Genomic DNA, 17,928 nt, shown 5'->3' with positions numbered 1-17,928 from the left:
GATAGTCTGTAATTTTGTCAAAATTCCCAGCTGCTTTCTGATGCTAGACAGTGAGCTAAACATGCTAAACATCCGTCTTAACACAGACTCTGGCAAAACTTCAATATTAATGCTATTAGACCTCAGTGCTGCATTTGATACTGTCGACCACTCAATACTTTTGGACAGGTTGGAAAACTGGGTGGGGCTCTCAGGCACAGTCTTAAGCTGGTTCAGGTCATATCTACAAGACAGGAACTATTTTGTTTCCATTGGTGACTTCGTATCAGAAACAACTGACGTAACGTGTGGAGTCCCCCAAGGTTCGATCTTAGTGCCGACTTTATTCAACATCTACATGCTCCCACTAGGACAAATCATGCAAAGAAATAAAATTGACCACCATTGCTACGCTGATGACACCCAAATCTATGTATCGCTATCACCAAACGACTATCGCCCCATAGATCTTCCGTGCCAGTGCATTGAGCAAATCAAAGACTGGATGTGTCAAAATTTCCTACAACTAAATGAAGACAAAACTGAGATCATTGTATTTGGTGCTAAAAAGAAAGGTTTAAAACCCAACACCTTCACTCTCTGTCCCTGAAAACATCAAATTAAGCCAGAAATCTGGGGGTTATTATGGATTCAGATTTACACTTGGAGAGTCACATCAAATCAGTAACAAAATCGGCCTACTACCACCTCAAAAATGTCGCACGACTTAGAGGGCTCATGTCAGCTCAAGACTTAGAAACACTTGTACATGCCTTTATAACTAGTAGCCTAGACTATTGTAATGGTCTCCTTGCAGGTCTTCCAAAAAAAACTGTCAGGCAGCTCCAGCTTGTTCAGAACGCTGCTGCTAGAGTTCTAACAAAGACCAAAAAATGTGAGCACATTACACCAATTCTTAAATCCTTACATTGGCTTACAGTATGTCAGAGAATTAATTTCAAAAGCCTACTGCTCACATATAAATCACTACATGGTTTAGGGCCAAAGTATATCACTGATATGCTTCCACCACATAAGCCTTCAAGATCACTAAGATCTTCTGACACCAATCTGTTAGTGATTCCCAGAGTAAATACAAATCATGGGAAAGCATCATTTAGTTACTACGCAACAAACAGCTGGAATAAACTTCCTGAAGATTTAAGACTTGCCCCAACTCTGACCACGTTTAAAACAAGACTGAAAACTTTTATGTTCAGCTTCGCCTTCTGCTAAATTTTACCTACATTGCACTTTTAACCTCTGCTTTTAATTAAACAATTTAAATAAGATTTTAATTTATCATTTTATTTGCTGTTTTTAATTGTCTTTTAATTCATGCATTTTATTTCACTTCATTGTATGAAATGTTATAATGTGAAGCACTTTGAGTCTGCCTTGTGTATGAAAAGTGCTATACAAATAAAATTGCCCTGCCTTGCCTAAAGGCCTCCAAAGGGGGGCTGCAGAGTCGGATCATAACATTCTGTGGGATCGCCATAACAAACAACCTGAAATCTTTATTAGACATAATCATTTGATTCCTGGTTAATATTAAATGATAATAACAGCCAAGGACGCTACATAGCACTCCAGGTCTACCCCATTTGGGACACATTAGATCCAGTGGTGATCTTAGGAATCTGAATTAACCGGAACAGCACTGACTCAGGGGCTGTGTCTCATTTCGGCTGCTGCATCCTACAGAGGACCCGGCCTTGGTAGTCAATCTGGCATGTGTCCTTCAATGGGCGCATAGGCTGAACCAAATAGTTTCTCAAATAAAACGGTCTGGCCTTTGAGGGCTTTTGTCATCAGCTTGTCCTTCCACATCCCGTTGCCTAGCAACCTGCTGCACCTGACAGTAAAAGCGTTATAACTCTAAAAACCTGCAGAGGAAAACCTTGGCAGAGGAAATCAATTAATACAGTCAATAAAAACAACAACAGAAAACACATTGTTCTCCTTGAGCTTGAGGCTGCTTTTCCCTGGTTCCATGAAACAAAACCAAATATATAGTTAGTTTATAATCACACCAAAAAACTAAATATATGGTTAGTTTATAATCACAGCACAAAACTAAATATATGGTTAGTTTATAATCACAGCACAAAACTAAATATATGGTTAGTTTATAATCACAGCACAAAACTAAATATATGGTTAGTTTATAATCACAGCAAATATGATTTGCAGTGATATTTCAGGTTCATAAGTTGTCTACTTGAGCTCAATTTGATCAATTTCTGTTTGTAATATGAAGTATAAACTATATATAAAACCGTCACAGACTTAGTAAGATATTTGTGAGCCTATAAAGTGTGAAAGAAAAAGGCAGGCGAGCTCCCCGTAATGTCAGCTGGTCGTTGCGGTATTAGTTATAAATGCACTCACATTTATATGGTACATTGATGTTCATGTATGCTTAATTGTGGTCCATGACAACCACAACAAGAAGAAGGACCCAGGGGGATTCAGGTCAGGGGTACAGCCCGGAGCATGGGCTGTATGGGGGAGAGACAGCATGACGAACTGACAAATAATTAAATGGTTTTTTTTTACACATGTGACTTCATATGTGCTGAAAGCCTCGTAACCTTCCCATCAGATAGAACCACCATCAGATGTAACCACCATCAGATCTAATCCCCATGAGATGTAACTACCATCAGATCTAATCTTCTTCAGATCTAACCACCATCAGATAGAACCACCATCAAATGTGATGTGACCATGGTTTGGAACTTGGGGCAACTGAAGTCCATTCATCTATCCATTGTAAAACCGCTTATCCTGCACGCAGGGTCACGGGGGGTCTGGAGTCCATCCCAGCCAACTTCGGGCGATAGACAGGGTACATCCTGGACTGGTCGCCAGCCAATCGCAGGGCTACACAGAGACACACAACCATTCACACTCACATCCACACAGCTACGGGCAATTTAGAGTCCCAATTAACCTGATCCCCAGAGCATGTCTTTGGACTGTGGGAGGGCAACTGAAGTGTTCCTGTTAAATTTTCATCAGAAGGAACTGTACATATAAAAAAGTGGACTTTTAAGTTCAACTTCCAAGAAGGAACTTCTAATAAGAGTGAACTTTCCATTCTCGACACAATCAGGCCAAATGCCCTGAATCCACCACCGTGACGAATATATCGTTGTGTCACTGTATAACACAAAAGAGGAACTTTGTTAAACGTTAGTGTGAGGCAGTGGTTGTGGATGTGTGAAGAGAGAGCAGGCCGGGTGCCCGATGCTGACGCCTGTATGGGAAGAGACTGCCAGTAAGTCTGCCTGTGGCCCACTGTCTGCAGACAGCTCTGCGTTAAGACAACACAGCAGCCGCACTGGGCTGGGAGTTTGGACAGAGCTTCCTGCCGCCGTTCAACATATTTTGATAAGACCAACGGGCTTTTTACAGCACACGGCTGCACGGCCAGACGCATACTGTACACAAGCATGGCCCCGTGAAATGCTGCCAAGGGCCGAGTGGGAACCAAATTCTGTTCTGGAAATTTGACAATTTTGTCAAACCCTGTATTAACATTGTTATTCCAATCATTTCTGCTAGTGCTCAGCCCGCTTGACATTCGCCAGAATTGTGTGAAACTGACCCTGCAGTATCTTTTCAACTGCCGTTCACAGGCTGACAATAAGATGAGCTTTTTTCTTTAAGTAAGATTTGGAAATGATATTTTTTGACAAATTACAACAGTACTCTATCAGGAAGAAACAAAAATGTTTTGGTCACACATCTAATTCTTTATGCTTTTTTCACTCTGCTGGGAGATTCTGGTGATTCAATCATGCCGAAATAGTCAAGACTCAGATTTTGATTTTGTGTATATATCTTGCTTTTGTTCTGTCTGACGCAGATGTTTTTCACCTCAGATTATATAACATGAAGCTGTAGAGCCTTGCAGCATGACGTGTATGTGTGCCTTGTCACGTCTGGAGGAAAGCGGATACAGCTCATCACCTATCCCATACCGTCCCTACAGTGAGACACGGTGATAACAGCATCTTGCTGTGGGATGTTCTACAGTGGGAGGAAATGGGAGACTAGTCAATATTAAGGGGAAGATGAATGCAGCAGACATCCTGGATGCAAACCTTCTGCAGAGCGCTCTGGACCTCAGACTGGGGCGACGGTTCATCCTCCAACAGGACAACAACCCAAAGCACACAGCCAAGACAACACAGGAGTGCTTCAGGACAACTCTGTGAATGTCCTTTAGTAATAATTTAATCCATTTTGGAATAATTCTGTAATATAACAAGCTAAGCACCGTGAATACTTACTATGACTTTCTGAAGTCAATACTGCAATGGAAATTATTACATTTAACCTCTCAGTGGGAAATACAAAGATGTCTTAAAGCATTTTCTAAAACAGACATAAGGGTTGAAATTCAGCTGAATGGATAGAGCTCTCTTTCCCCACCGATGGTTCGGAAGTCTAAACAATAAACGTTTTTTACGGAGTATATATTGACATTATTTTGTCCTTCCACACCCCCCGCCTCTCTTGATTAGCGGCTGTCCTCTTCCGTCTGCTGAGGCATCCACCAAGGCTGCGATCCCAGCTTTGTATGGTCTCCCTCATAGAGGGTTAAAAGGGGGCACAACAGGATGCTACTGCAGAAGTCAAAACAAAATGCCTTTGTAATAATAACATTTTATGTCTGGTGACTTTGGATGGCCTGGTTTGCCTGTGTTCGGATTTAAGAAATGCAAGTTATATCAAAGAAGTACATTGTAGTTAGTTTAATGCACCATGCTGAGTACTGTGGATAGGTCATTGTCGTAGGTCAGGTCTTTTATGAGATGTTTGCTGATGGTCAGTACAGTTATCAGGCTTGCTCATGTAACGGTTCTTGAGGCACAAATTCAAACAGACGTGATTCATTGTTTAAATGTAACTTCAAAGTGGCACACAGTGCTATATATCTACTGCATGGGGCCACAGAGACAGTTTTAGAGTCCATGAATGCTACATGAGGAGTTTTTAGGAATGGAGTCTTCCTGAACTCCCCATTCTTTGATCATTTGTTAAAGCTCCCTGTGGCACTTTTGCAGCTCTGACAGCTTCATGCGGTCGGCCCAGGAGCCCCGCTTTGGGGTCCTGATAGGCATGTGGTAGATATGCACAGGTTGTCTCAGACATGTTGGCTCACATTGGCTCACGGCGAGCTGCCTCAATCATCGAGCAACTACCGAATGAAAAGAATCAAGGTGTCCTCCTTGGTATGCAGAATATGAACTAATGATCTCTTGGTAATCGGTTAAATGCAGTGAGTTCCACAGATCCACAGCTCTGTCCAGGTTATGTCAAGGTCAACAAGCAGAAAAGAATGGCTCCATGGACACCCAGCCCTCCAAAATGAGCCTAACCATTTGAGGGTAATTTACATTATTATCAGTGATGATGATTTACACTGCGGGACAAAAGCAAACAGACTGGGGCCTACACTAGTATGTGAGTGCAATGATGTATTGGGTAGATTTTTTAAGGTCATCACTGCGGGCAAACAGTGGGGGCCATTTGACAGTTTCAGGGATGTCCGTCAGTAAAACGTGCCTCATTACTCACTCAAAGCTTTAAATCTAGAGCAGGTCCAAATTTTTGTATTTGAAAAATTCTAGGCATTCCATTTTTTATTTAAAGTGTAAAGGTTTTCTTTTTTTTTACATTTAATCATTGACTAATTGGCCCATATGTCAGAGTCAGAGCTAACAGCTGTTAATCCTTTGAAATAATACAAATAAAAGTGAATCGTTTTGTTTGTTTTTCGTTTCAATTTTACAACCAAAATACAGTAGAGAGCATAACCATCAACTCGTGTGATTTTGAACCACAGACATTTAATGGGCTCAACGTTCCAGAAGATGGCGTTATGCTGCAATTTCTTCACTAAAATAGGAAGATTAAAAATTAAACATTGTGAAGATTTCTACACAGATGTGTTCAGCTGTGCTTTGTAGCCACATACTTCCGACACATTCACACCTGGCCTGAACAAAAGCAAACTGGAACTAAATAAATTGAAATCTAAACTTTATGACAAACTCAGAATTAATTTAAACTTGGCAATGCACCGATGAAATACATTTTAACGAGGATTTAAAAGGCAGAGAATAAGAGCAAATCTTCACATTGTCATGATGCAAAACGATTTGTTGTGTATCGCTAGGGTGACTTTTGGTTTCAAAGGCCAAAATTAAACCAAATTAACAAATGAATGTGCCTGTGTGAGTGGGTGCTGGGTTTTACAGGAATATGGCAGATAGTAGAAACGTTTCCATAACAAAGTGTGTCAGATAGAAGCTATAGTGCTCGTGGACGGAGGCAGATGGAGCAGATACTGCTACGTCACCAGCGGTGTCTGGACTTGCTTGAACGTGGCAGCTGGCCCCCTCCAGGCTACGGCTCTCCCACCCATCAGCAAACTGCATGTGGCTGGACGGGCCTCTTATAATGATATACACGTCCGTACATCAGTTTGCTATAACAATAAATCTAACAGAGATAATTTCCTTCGTGATCATATTTTATGGCACAGTTCAAGGTGGATTGCATTCATCATCCCGCTAAAGGATAACTATAAACTCCTGTCTACGTATATTTAGAAACAGGGTGTGGACAAAAAGGAACACTGATTCATTACAAGCTCTAATGACTCAGGAAAAGGCTCATGTTTGACAACTTGTGCAAGCAAGTGTATATATGTTGAATGATCGAGAAACTAAAGATATTGCAAAAGAAAACACAACAAAGGTGACAGGAAAACAAAAAGAGTGCAAATATTTTTTTTTTAATTGTGTGGGATGGGGACTGTGCTGTGGGGGAATATAACTAAAATATTTAATCTTGTATTTTAGTGTATTTCTGAAATTAATTAAGTTTTTTATTTTAATGCTTCTTTTATGGAGACAAATAGTCTACCTTTTACATATTGTAATATATATATATATATATATATATATATATATATATATATATATATATATATATATATATATATATATATATATATATATATATATATAGCGTCTATTTTTAATGCTGTATTTTCCAGACTGGAGTTGAGGTTATTTAACTGGCAACACACACGGCAACTATGTTGTCCATATCCCTTGCAAAGACTCTTCACTCCATCATTTTTACTTTTCGTTCCGGACCAAATATGTATTAGTGTTAGTGTATGGAATATGTAAAACAAAGCTTGGTTTACGATTTAATTTTGGCAAACAGAACTTTTGGTTTGAGGTGCATTATTGCAATAAAAAATAGAAAATACATTATTTTGAATAATGCATATACACTAAATCAAAAGGGCCAGTGTGCAGCATTTGGGGACATGAGGGCCGTGTTACAGCAGTCCGGAAGGGGAAAAACACAACAGACTCCAGAAGGAGACTTTTGCATTTAAACGTTAGAGTTCTCTCTCGTGCTTGTGATGGATGATACATTTTCATTATTTTATCAGATTGTAAATTTGAACCATTTTGATTGTAAATGACAAGTAATTATAGGGATACATGTTCCCTGGTGTTACAAAACCAGCTAAATCGAACTTAAATGAAGGAGAAACAAACTATACCATAGACACATAAGGCAATTATTAGCATTGGCCCACAGGTTTATTTTTAATCATGTTGTATAGCTGATATCCCTAATCAGTCCACCAGGGGTCGCACATGCCACATGAAAACATGCCCAGGCAATCACCTATGGTTTTACTGAGGAGTTAGACAGAGAACGGGTGGTCTACATCAGCATATAGATTTGCCACAGATGCGCTGATCACCGCCACGGACTCGCCGTTGCGTGCCAGTGCCATGAGGAGGATCTCGCTGTCTCTCCTCACCAATGTTTTGTGACGAGCTCTGATGGTAAGCGTGAACAGGAGGAAGACTTCCAGGAAGTGAAGCTTGACCGTCTTCATTTGGCAGTCTCCTTCTCTTATAATGCGGACTAAGACACAACACATTTTTAATTGCGATCCTTTTCTTCAGACACTGATGCAAAGGTCAAGAATGTAAACTTTTAGAGCAGTTATTGGGTCATGTTTAGAATTGACATACTTGATATTGAAAAGAAAAAATGTCCACTCAATTTGGTATCTAGTTTTTTTTATTTTTTTATTTACTTAACATCACAAACCTTTGTACAAATTAATTTCAACCCAACCAAAACTCCTTGGCACAGGAACCAAACACCCTCCTCTAGAGAACCGATCCTCCACCACACAACGAGTTCATCCGCTTGCAGCCACTACAAACGGGTAGTGCTGCGGGAAGTCATGGATGACCTTCAGGGCTTCAGTGTAGAGTTCTAAGTCTGCGGGATGAGCGAACAGAACACGGGTTAGAACCTCCACGTATGACTGCGGCTGTTATTGAACAAATAAAGCAAACCTACCAAAAAGAATCCCCTTGTCCTCACGCAGCACGTTGTAGGTGGTGGCCATTATAGCGCCTTTGTTTGACACCATGCCAATCACCTCCACGATGCCGCTCAGCTCTTCCTCGAGCTGGGGAAATAGATTAAGATTAAAAAGGTTATCATACCATCTTGATTGATGGTAAAAAAGGTATTAATTATGAACATAAACTGATTGTTTATGTTGAAGTAATTTAAACCATTTTGTCTCAGGTTTTAAATCTGAAACGATGCACTGTGACAGATTTTTGGTTTGTTATGAAACTTCTCCATTTTAGTTTGATTTTCCTCATCTTTACCCAGCACACATAAAAACATTCCACTGCAGACAGAGGGAGCTGAAGGAGAGATTACACTCGGGTTCATTGTTTACTCTCCACATACTCTACATGCCTTTTTACAAATAAAAAAAACAAGGACATCTAAAAACAAGGATGAAGTAGGTTTGGAAGTCCACTGAGTGCTACATATGCAATCTGGGAGTGTGGCTGAGATTTAGTGTGCAGACAAAACTTGATCCTGTGAAGGACCCCAGAAGACCAGCTCCACACTCAGCAGGTCTGCACATACTGAAATATCGAGTTTCTTTTGTATGTAATGACAAATAAACAGTAATAACTAACACATGACAGACACGCGTAACGTACCTGGGTACATTAAAGGGAATATGGCTCACTGGCTGTCTCACGTCCTTTCCTCTTTAGTAAGAAATGGTTCATATTCTGAACAGTGTGGACGGAACGAAACCAACGCTTTATGAACACACTGCAGACATGAAGGATCCATGACGTCACACATGTTCCCTCTGTGTGAAGTGTATGTAAAAAAAGTAGCCCAACACACAAGTTAAGCTAGCAGGAATCAGAAAGTGGATTTACTCACTGGATCGTTTAGTTCAACTGTTGCAACCTTTCCTTCTCCATCCGCGACAGTGAACGTTTTCCCGGTGGGGTGAACCTGGCGGAGCGGGAGAGAAGCGCTTCGCATTTAGCCGTGGCTTAATACCCATGCAAGCAACTAAGGTAACATACCGAAGCAATACGGACCTTTTCCACACGCCCAACGAAACAGACCGGTCTACTTATGTACTGCGTCAACATGGAGCAGGTTACTCTTGGTTTGGGGACATCCAGTATACCTGCCATCTTTACGCGCTTAGCTTTATGGCGTTACTCGAGGCCTTACAAAGTAATATAACGCGGGAAATATTCAGTTATACATTGTGTCACATCCCGCTCTCGCGGGCGGGGTTACTAGATTCACGTTGAAAACCAGCTGGGTTTAAAATAACGGCAAACGCAGGAGATCAAATCCAGCGCCCCTAAAGTTTATGACGACATATCCGCTGTGCTCTGGCATTTCTTCCCCGCAAAAAAGAAGTTCGCTAATTGTTGCCGACAGCGTCACGTGGGTAGGAACTGTAAGCAGTGTTAATAGTTTCTACACGGTCCATATTATGGCCAGTGACGTCAGCGTTAGAACAACACGAACACGGTGATATTGCAGTTAAAAGTACTGACAGATTATTGGGTTGTACCGTGTGTTTTACGATAATTAGTGGGCCCATGCCAAGCTAACGCGGAGCAAATGAAGCGGAACTTACGTAAAGTAAAATTCATGAACTAATTGACCTCAGGACGAGAAGACACAACGACAGTAAGACCTTCGTTTAATGGACGTATTTAGCTGTATTCATCCACTTTGAGTTAATATATACAAATATATCAACACGTGTTTAATGTAATTAAGCGTCGAGAATAAACAGTTCACGTGTGAGCGAAGCTAACATTAACTAATGAAATGTCTAAAGCTCTCAAGGTTGATCACACAAACACTGTCCCACCCGCTAATGTCTTCTTGTCCTTCTTCACACAGGGCATCATGTTCAGCTTCCTGGGACTCCGCAAAGACCCAAAGAAGTCCCCCCCCGAGAAGGAAGCAGAGGGGGGCTTCGTTCTCATCGGTGAGAAACACAATCTCGTTTCATTTTCATTTGGCAGTTTGGCATTTAAAAGTCCTCTTTGTTCAAGGAGCACTATTTTAGTCTGTTCAATGTTCAATAAAAACAGCAGGCGTGGTCGGTCTTTAAGAATCTTAACTCAAGGTCCCCTTACGTGTTAACTTATGAATATAATAAACGGAAGCAAATACAGTTTAACAATATTTATTAAATACAAGTCTAATACGGCCCAACATAAACTCTGACACATTACAAGCTCTGAGTGATCCATGTACCACACGGAGGCCAAACCCGCTTAAATCACACTGCACTGCTCACCTGTGTACACGGCAAATCACTGCAAAACCAACCAACCCGTTAGTTCACACAAGATCAGGTTGTCTACCCAGAGCACTGCAGAAGGTACCGGGGAATATAGGGAAAGTGACCAAATGACAAACAAACAAAAATTAAAGTAGTTAGTCCGCTCTTGTATCTCTATCATACGAGGAACAAAATACAATGGACCAGGAATGGAACAACTACGAAAAACAAAATTAAAACTAATAAAGGACAGCAGGTAGCGGGATGATGACTGCAACACAATAATACAAAATTACCACCAGCAAAGAATTTTAATTCATACACTTAAAAAAATACTTAAAAGCACAACATACCTGTTGTGTCGAACTCCCGCCCCCAGTCATTCATTCTCTGCTTGGATCAGCGCCTCTCATCCCGATCCTGCCATGCAAAGTACCTTAAAATATGCAACCGGCATGTATGAAAAATCAACATAGAAACATATTTACCCAATCACAAAGAAATGGGGATTTCCCCACACTGCTGTGAGTGGCAACACTCTTGAGGCACAGCCTTGAACTCAGAGCGCCACCCCATGGTGCCGCCTGCTAGATACAGATGGATCTTACATCAAGCCCACCTGTCATCACATGACAGTCAATGCTTCGGTCACATGACAACCCAGCTATAACTGTGCGAGGTACAGGTGTCCAGAGTTTGATTAATGCATCAAACTGAGCTCGCCCTCCAGTCAGCATTGGGTCCCATCCTGGCCTCTTAACGCGGTGAATTGCTGAGGTCTGTGAGGTGAATGTTTTCTTCGCTTCTGTGGCGTCAGGCTGGTCTCGACTGAACAGAAGAGCTCCTCTCCACAGTCTGTGGGGTCCAGCCGGGTCAGAAAACAGTCGCTCCAATGTTTCCTGACACAACATCTGCTGAATCAAGCAGAATGATATCATCACATAGTAAAGATAGAGCATTAAAAAACAGTGCTATGTTCTTTTTAATGTATCTTGGAGACATATGTAGGATATCAAAAGATAAATACCAGATGACAATGAGTAACTAGGTATAACTATAGAAATATGCCCTTTAAATGACTTACAGTCATTTAAATACTAACAGTCAGGCGTTCCACTATGACATAAAAAGGGCTTCTGATGGAAGTAATCTGCCAACATTTCTCAATGAATTATGTTTTGTTGTTTTTAAGTATAATAATTGATTTCTGGCGCTGTAAAACTTTAAATTTTTTTCATAATACAATTTAGCAACTATATTCCTATCTGCTGTTTTGACTTTAACACCAGTTTCAGATTTTTCCAAGTACACCTTGAAGCTACAGTCGGGCGCCCATAAGCGGTTTCAGGAGTCGTGTGTGTGTGTGTGTCACCTAACGTTACTGTAAATGTACTTTGCAGCAAAGCAACTGAACTGTGAATGAAGCTTCTTAAGCAGTTTTTATCCGCATTTGTCGATTCTAAGAGAGCATAGTTTCTCTTTCAATTCAGTAGGAACGATTCTAAATACAGTGTACAGCTAATACAAGACGTCAGCAGCGTTCTCTACACGGCTACTTTCGGTTTCTCCGAACTGCACTAATAGCACGACTATGGAGAAATACCCCATATGACCCCAAAACTGTTCCTTCAAGAGTCGAAAGGCTCAGAGGCTGCAGCGTTGGAAGATGCCCAGTTGTTTCCACTCCACTTGATTACTAATGTTGCTTTGGCTGGTGGAAGTTTTTTTTTTTTCAACTATGATACTTTTTTCGTAGACAAATCGTCATTGATTAGTCACAGACTAAGATGATCTCAGCTAACGGGGGATCAAAGGGTTGGAGATACCGTCTATGCACACACAGAGAGGCCTTTGGAGTTCGTTGAGTCCCTGAGGAAGGCAGCTTTCTTCCATCTGAAAGCGCAGACAATGACATCCGTGTGAATGAGTTCAGTCACTGCGCCCCCCCCCCCCCCCCGATATAATGGTAGCGGAAACTGTGTCTCAACGAGGGAGATCCGATGAACGGATCAATGTTCAGCCAACCACGGTTCCTAATCTCAACCCTCTGCTCCAGATATCTGCATTTGCACATTCTCAGTAGTGGTGGTGCTTTTAAATCAATTATGCTGGAAATCAGTCCGCTTTTAGGAATAGCAATTCCATTCCAATGCAAACCCCCAGGCCCGGAGGTCTGATACCAGAGCAGATGCTGCCATCCCACAGGATGGGACCATTGATTGTGAAAAGGGAAGCCAATTCTAGGGCGCCTCATACCTGCATTCTCGCTAGTGACCACCAGGTGGTGACTCCTCTGGTCCTATAGAAGTCTATGAGAAAATTACTCTACTTCTCTCTTGATCTACTCCCTCAGTACAGTTCAACTAAGATCACACAGCAATCTCACGGCCGGTAGCATCGGTGTACTGTGAAGATGTTTTTGTTGATCTTCTCCCAGTTAAAGAGAGCTTTCTTTTCTTCGCTTTATAACTGCACCTTTTTTTGGGCAAATAGTTTTTTCTTCTTTACAACACACTGATGGGAATGACTTATTTTGAATAACCTGTTAATCTGCTTTGTGCCCCGTGCGTCCTGCAGGAGAGACAGCTGACGAGCAGAGGACGAAGACCACCAACATCGCCCACCCCTCAACAAACGTTGTCGTGCAGCGGGTTAGGGTGAGCACGCTTTTTCACTTCACGGGGGCTCCCCATGACCTCTGTGTGTGTGTGTGTTGGGCATTTCAGGTGAAGAGCATCACCAGCTGGCCTCGTGCTGCTCAGTTTGTACGGAACCATTTTCCCTGACGAGCTCAGCCTGCATGATGACATAGAGCTTCATTTGAAGTATAACAAAACGCTTCAAAATCCAACCAATTATTCCAACTATTAGTACATTATTTAAGCTCTCTGAATCTGAAGGGTGATTCACGCCAGCACCCTGTTACGTTCACCGTGGTAGAACTGCATGACTGGATAGACCTCGGTAAGCCTCAAAGGGATCAAAGAGCCGTCATTGGACAGAATAGTAACCAACAACTATTGTGTTGATGGATGTATGCTCGTAACATGCCTGTTTACTTTTCCATGGTAAATGCGGGACACTTTATGTATTTACATTTTGGACTGTTTGGACAAACCATTTGAAAAAGTCACTTTTGGCTCTGTGAAAGTTTAATGGGCCTTTTTGTCTCACTAGTTATTTTTGAATGGCAAAAATGATTAATGACAACCCTGATTAACTCGTCTGTGTCCTCACAGTCATCCTGTCCAGCTCCCGCCCCACCGCCCGCCACCAGGCACCCCGCGGCGTGCCCTGCCATGCCGGCGGCGGGGGAGGCCTCGGCTCTCCCGGACCTCCTCGGGGACGTCCCCTTCACTTTGGCTCCCCATGTGCTGTCCGTGCAGGCCGGGCTTCCCCGTGTCCCCGACGTGCTGCTGTCCCGGGACGTGAACTACAACCTGGCTAACTTCCAGTACGACTTCACCTTAGAGAACTCGGTGCTTCAGAGCGCCTAGTCTGATGGTCCGTGTGATCCTGCAGGATTATGAACAAGTAGAAGCTTACAAAACCTTTTGAAACTTAGAATACTCTCTGTTATTGGCTCCTGTGCATTCTTAATGTGGTGGCTGTGAAATCACAGGACTAAACTTTGGAAAAGAAGCGTTGGCTTTTGACTGGCTGTACCAGTGATGGCAGGTAGAGCTGTGGAAGACCTGAGTGGACGGGTGCTTTACTGGTTTCTTGTTGCTGCTGGTTACCTTGGTGACACATATGAGACTGCTTATGATCGGTTAAGACGTCCTGACCATTGGGTCTGCACATGACTGGATGACTGTGGTCTTTCTTAGTGGTGATGACCTTTGCACTCAGAACTTGTGACAAAAAGGTCAAAAGGGGTGGAGCCAAAAGTACTGTAAGTGCACTAAGTGCACATTTAAAAGACCCTGCTCAATAAACTGGTGGATGTTTGACAAAGTGATGTCACAGATGGCCTCTGTTGTCTCTTTTTAAATTCCGTTCCTTTGGTAACCTTCGGATTATGTGGTGCGAGGGTCTCCGGTTTTAGGTCTCAGTCTTCGGGTGGGTCTGTAGGCGTTCATTTGCAAGCACAGGTAGAGTTTCCGGTGCCATTGGGGGGGGGGTCGTGTCGGGGGTCAGGGCTCAGTTTCATGTCTGCAGTCCGCTCACTTCCCTTGAGCGTTCAAAGCCACAATTTTGTATAACTTTCCTGCAAATGTGTGTTACTTTATTATTCGTTGTTTCTGTATTTTCATCAGTCTGTGCTTTCTTGTGTTCACGGAACATATTTTGCATTCTACTGAATGCAGTAAAATCTAGTCAGTGTCTACAAGGTTTACTTCCACTGAAATGGTTTAAAGCCATGGCAGCATCTGGTGTACTCTGATATAAAGCTGTATTATTCATATTTTAACATTTAGACATTGGATAGTGTTTGAATCTGCTTTCAAATAGGCTGAAGAGGGCTGTGGTTCTCCTCGTACTAATTTACTTCACTTACATTTTTTTTTTTTTTTAAAAGAACAAAGAATTTCTTTCACAAACTTTTGTTCCCATTTAAAGTCATCCGCTTCCTGGTAGGCTTTTATTTTGAAACGGTTTGCTTGTCTATTGAAATGAATGTATGATACTATGGTTTAGAACACGTATGTCAAACCCGCGCAGCCTGGACGGCCTGCCGGATGACTTTGCTATTCTTACAATCACAGAAAGGTCCCCACACACGCGCGGACACTTCTGACAGACGAGAGGCTGGCCGTATCTGTTTTTATTATATCGATTTGTTTTGCACGCCGGTTGGATCGTCAGCGCCACCCCTCCCTATGATTTCAATGGTCTGGCCCGCGTTCGATAGAAATGAGCAGTATCTGGCCCGAACCTGAAATGATTGGTTTAGGAGGATGACCAGATTAATGTGTGCCTCCTGATTTGATTCGTGTTCTTGATTGACTCCACCAGGCTGCTTTTCTAATTACTTACTTTGTAAATATGAGCTCTTGAAATAAACTTTTGACAAGAAGAGGAAATACATTTGGATAAAATCATATTTTAAACTGTAATTTACCAAATATTGTATTTGTACCCTTTTGATTGTTTGTACAGAGTCCAATCTTCAAACCTGCTGTGCCTTTTTAATACGCAATGTTTAAAAGGCAGCATAAGGCCTCCTGTTAATAACTCTTACTAAGATCTTCCCCTTCCACCATGTTACTCCTTGAGTTACAGTTGATATGTGAGGCTCACTTATTCAGCCGGTTGTAGCATGCTTTACCAATAAATCATAAGAGTTTGACTGTCTATGATGTCTATATATGTCACATGCATTACATATTTTAATCTTAATGGAAAGGTTGGACCCCCTTTTGCCTTCAGAACTGCCTTAATTCTTGGTGACATACTTTCAACAAGGTGTTGGAAGCATTCCTCAGATTTTGATCTCTGAGGAATGTTTGTAGCTGACAGGAGTGGCAAGACCACACCAGGTGCCACTCCTGTCAGCTAAGAACATGAAACTGAGACTACAATTAACACAAGCTCATCACAAAGACAAACGTTGCCTAGTCTGATGAGTCTCCATTTCAAATGAGTTACTGGATTATGTCAATATGGACCAAAACCTGTGAGGAATGTTTCCAACACCAGGAACCTGTTGAAAGTATTCCAATAATTAAGGCAGTTCTGAAGGCAAAGGGGGGTCTGACCTTTTACTAGCAAGTGGACCTAATAAAGTGGCCGGTGACCATGAATGAATACGTACACACGCACACACACAATGTCATCATGGCTCTCTTGAGTTTCTCGTTATTTCTAGTTCTTCAAGTCAGATTTTTCTCTGAGTGATTGGAACAGATACTTCTTTGTTACAAAAAACATTCATGAAGTTTGTTTTTTTTATGACTTTATTATGGGTTAACAGAAAGAGTGACCATCTGCTGGGTCAAAAATATACATACAGCAGTGCTAATATTTGGTCACATGGCCATTTTCACTTCAATTAGGCGCTTTTGGTTGCCGTCCACAAGCTTCTCGTTGAATCTTTGACCGCTCCTCTTGACAGAATTGGTGCAGTTCAGTTGAACTTGATGGCTTTCTGACATGGACTTGTTTCTTCAGCCTTGTTCACATGTCCTCAATGAGATTTAAGTCAGGACTTTGGGATGGCCATTCTAAAACCCTAATTCTAGCCTCATTTAGCCATTCTATTGCCACTTTTGATGTGTGTTTGGGGTCATTGGCCTGTTGGAACACCCAAACTGCACCCAAGACCCAACCTTGGGGCTGATGATTTTAGGTTATCTTGAAGAATTTGAAGGTAATCCTCGTTCTTCATTGTCCCATTTACTCTCTGTAAAGCACCAGTTCCATCAGCCTTAAGATGCCCCTTTTGGAGCAAGAGCTTCCTTCTTGCACGGCAGCCTCTCAGTCCATGGAGATGCCAAACACGCTTGACTGTGGACACTGACACCTGTGTTCCAGCAGGTTCTAATTCTTGGCAGATTTGCTTTTTGGTGCTTCTCGTTGACTCTTCACCCTCCTGACCAATTTTCTCTCAGCAGCAGGTGATGGCTTGCGTTTTCTTCCTGATGGTGGCACTGACAAAACAGTGCCGTGCACTTTATACTTACAAACAAGTGTTTGCACTGTTGCCCTTGGGACCTGCAGCTGCTTTGAATTGGCTCCAAGTGACTTTTCTGACTTGTTCAAGTCAATGATTCGCTTTTTTAGATCCATGCTGAGTGCCTTTGACTTTCCCATTGTAGCGTTTGTGGGCGTTTGTATCCAATGAGCTCTAACGGCCTCAGAGACGTTACCAGTCATTCATAGTCACTCACAAGAAGTTAAGAGGCCATGAAGCTCATTTCATTGACACAACTTTCTGAGTCACCAAAATTGCTAATTCATGTTGCTGTATGTATATTTTTGATCCAGCAGATTGTCACTTTTTCTGTTAACCAATACTAAAGTCATAAAAGAACCAAACCTTTTTTGAATGTTGAATGTTTTTTGTGACAAAGAAGTATCTGTTCCATGCCATGATGAAATTATGTTCTTTACAAGTGTATGTAAACTTTTGACCACAACTGTACACTGACATGACTCTTTTTTTTCTTTACTTGGGATTATCTGTTATAACTTGCTACTTGTTAACCTGAAACCTGTTAGCCTTGGCTGGGGACTTGTTGGTCTTGACTCAGTCTTACAACAAGACAATAACCTTTGACATCATTTGCATAGTT

The 17,928-nt window shown here is 41.9% G+C and overlaps 2 protein-coding genes across 2 annotated transcripts; one reads left to right on the top strand and one right to left on the bottom strand.

The window, feature by feature from the left end:
* Window positions 1-8,100: 8,100 nt before the first annotated feature.
* rpa3 (replication protein A3) lies at window positions 8,101-9,803 on the bottom strand. Its single transcript, XM_040188463.2, has 4 exons — window positions 9,474-9,803; window positions 9,310-9,384; window positions 8,407-8,518; window positions 8,101-8,325 (listed from the first exon to the last, which is right to left on the bottom strand). Exons 1-4 carry the CDS (start codon window positions 9,570-9,572, stop codon window positions 8,243-8,245), a joined length of 369 nt encoding a protein of 122 aa, XP_040044397.2. The 5' UTR covers window positions 9,573-9,803; the 3' UTR covers window positions 8,101-8,242.
* On the top strand, window positions 9,609-15,988 carry umad1 (UBAP1-MVB12-associated (UMA) domain containing 1). The gene is made up of 4 exons (XM_040188462.2): window positions 9,609-10,083; window positions 10,303-10,390; window positions 13,268-13,347; window positions 13,930-15,988. The coding sequence occupies exons 2-4, from the start codon at window positions 10,309-10,311 to the stop codon at window positions 14,185-14,187; spliced, it is 420 nt and encodes a 139-aa protein (XP_040044396.1). The 5' UTR covers window positions 9,609-10,083; window positions 10,303-10,308; the 3' UTR covers window positions 14,188-15,988.
* Window positions 15,989-17,928: the final 1,940 nt, after the last annotated feature.

This window comes from Gasterosteus aculeatus, chromosome 10, assembly GCF_964276395.1.
Source record: "Gasterosteus aculeatus chromosome 10, fGasAcu3.hap1.1, whole genome shotgun sequence".
NCBI lineage: Eukaryota > Metazoa > Chordata > Actinopteri > Perciformes > Gasterosteidae > Gasterosteus > Gasterosteus aculeatus.
The sequence above is the reverse complement of the archived record's forward strand: the minus strand, read 5'-3'. Positions and strand labels throughout refer to the sequence as shown.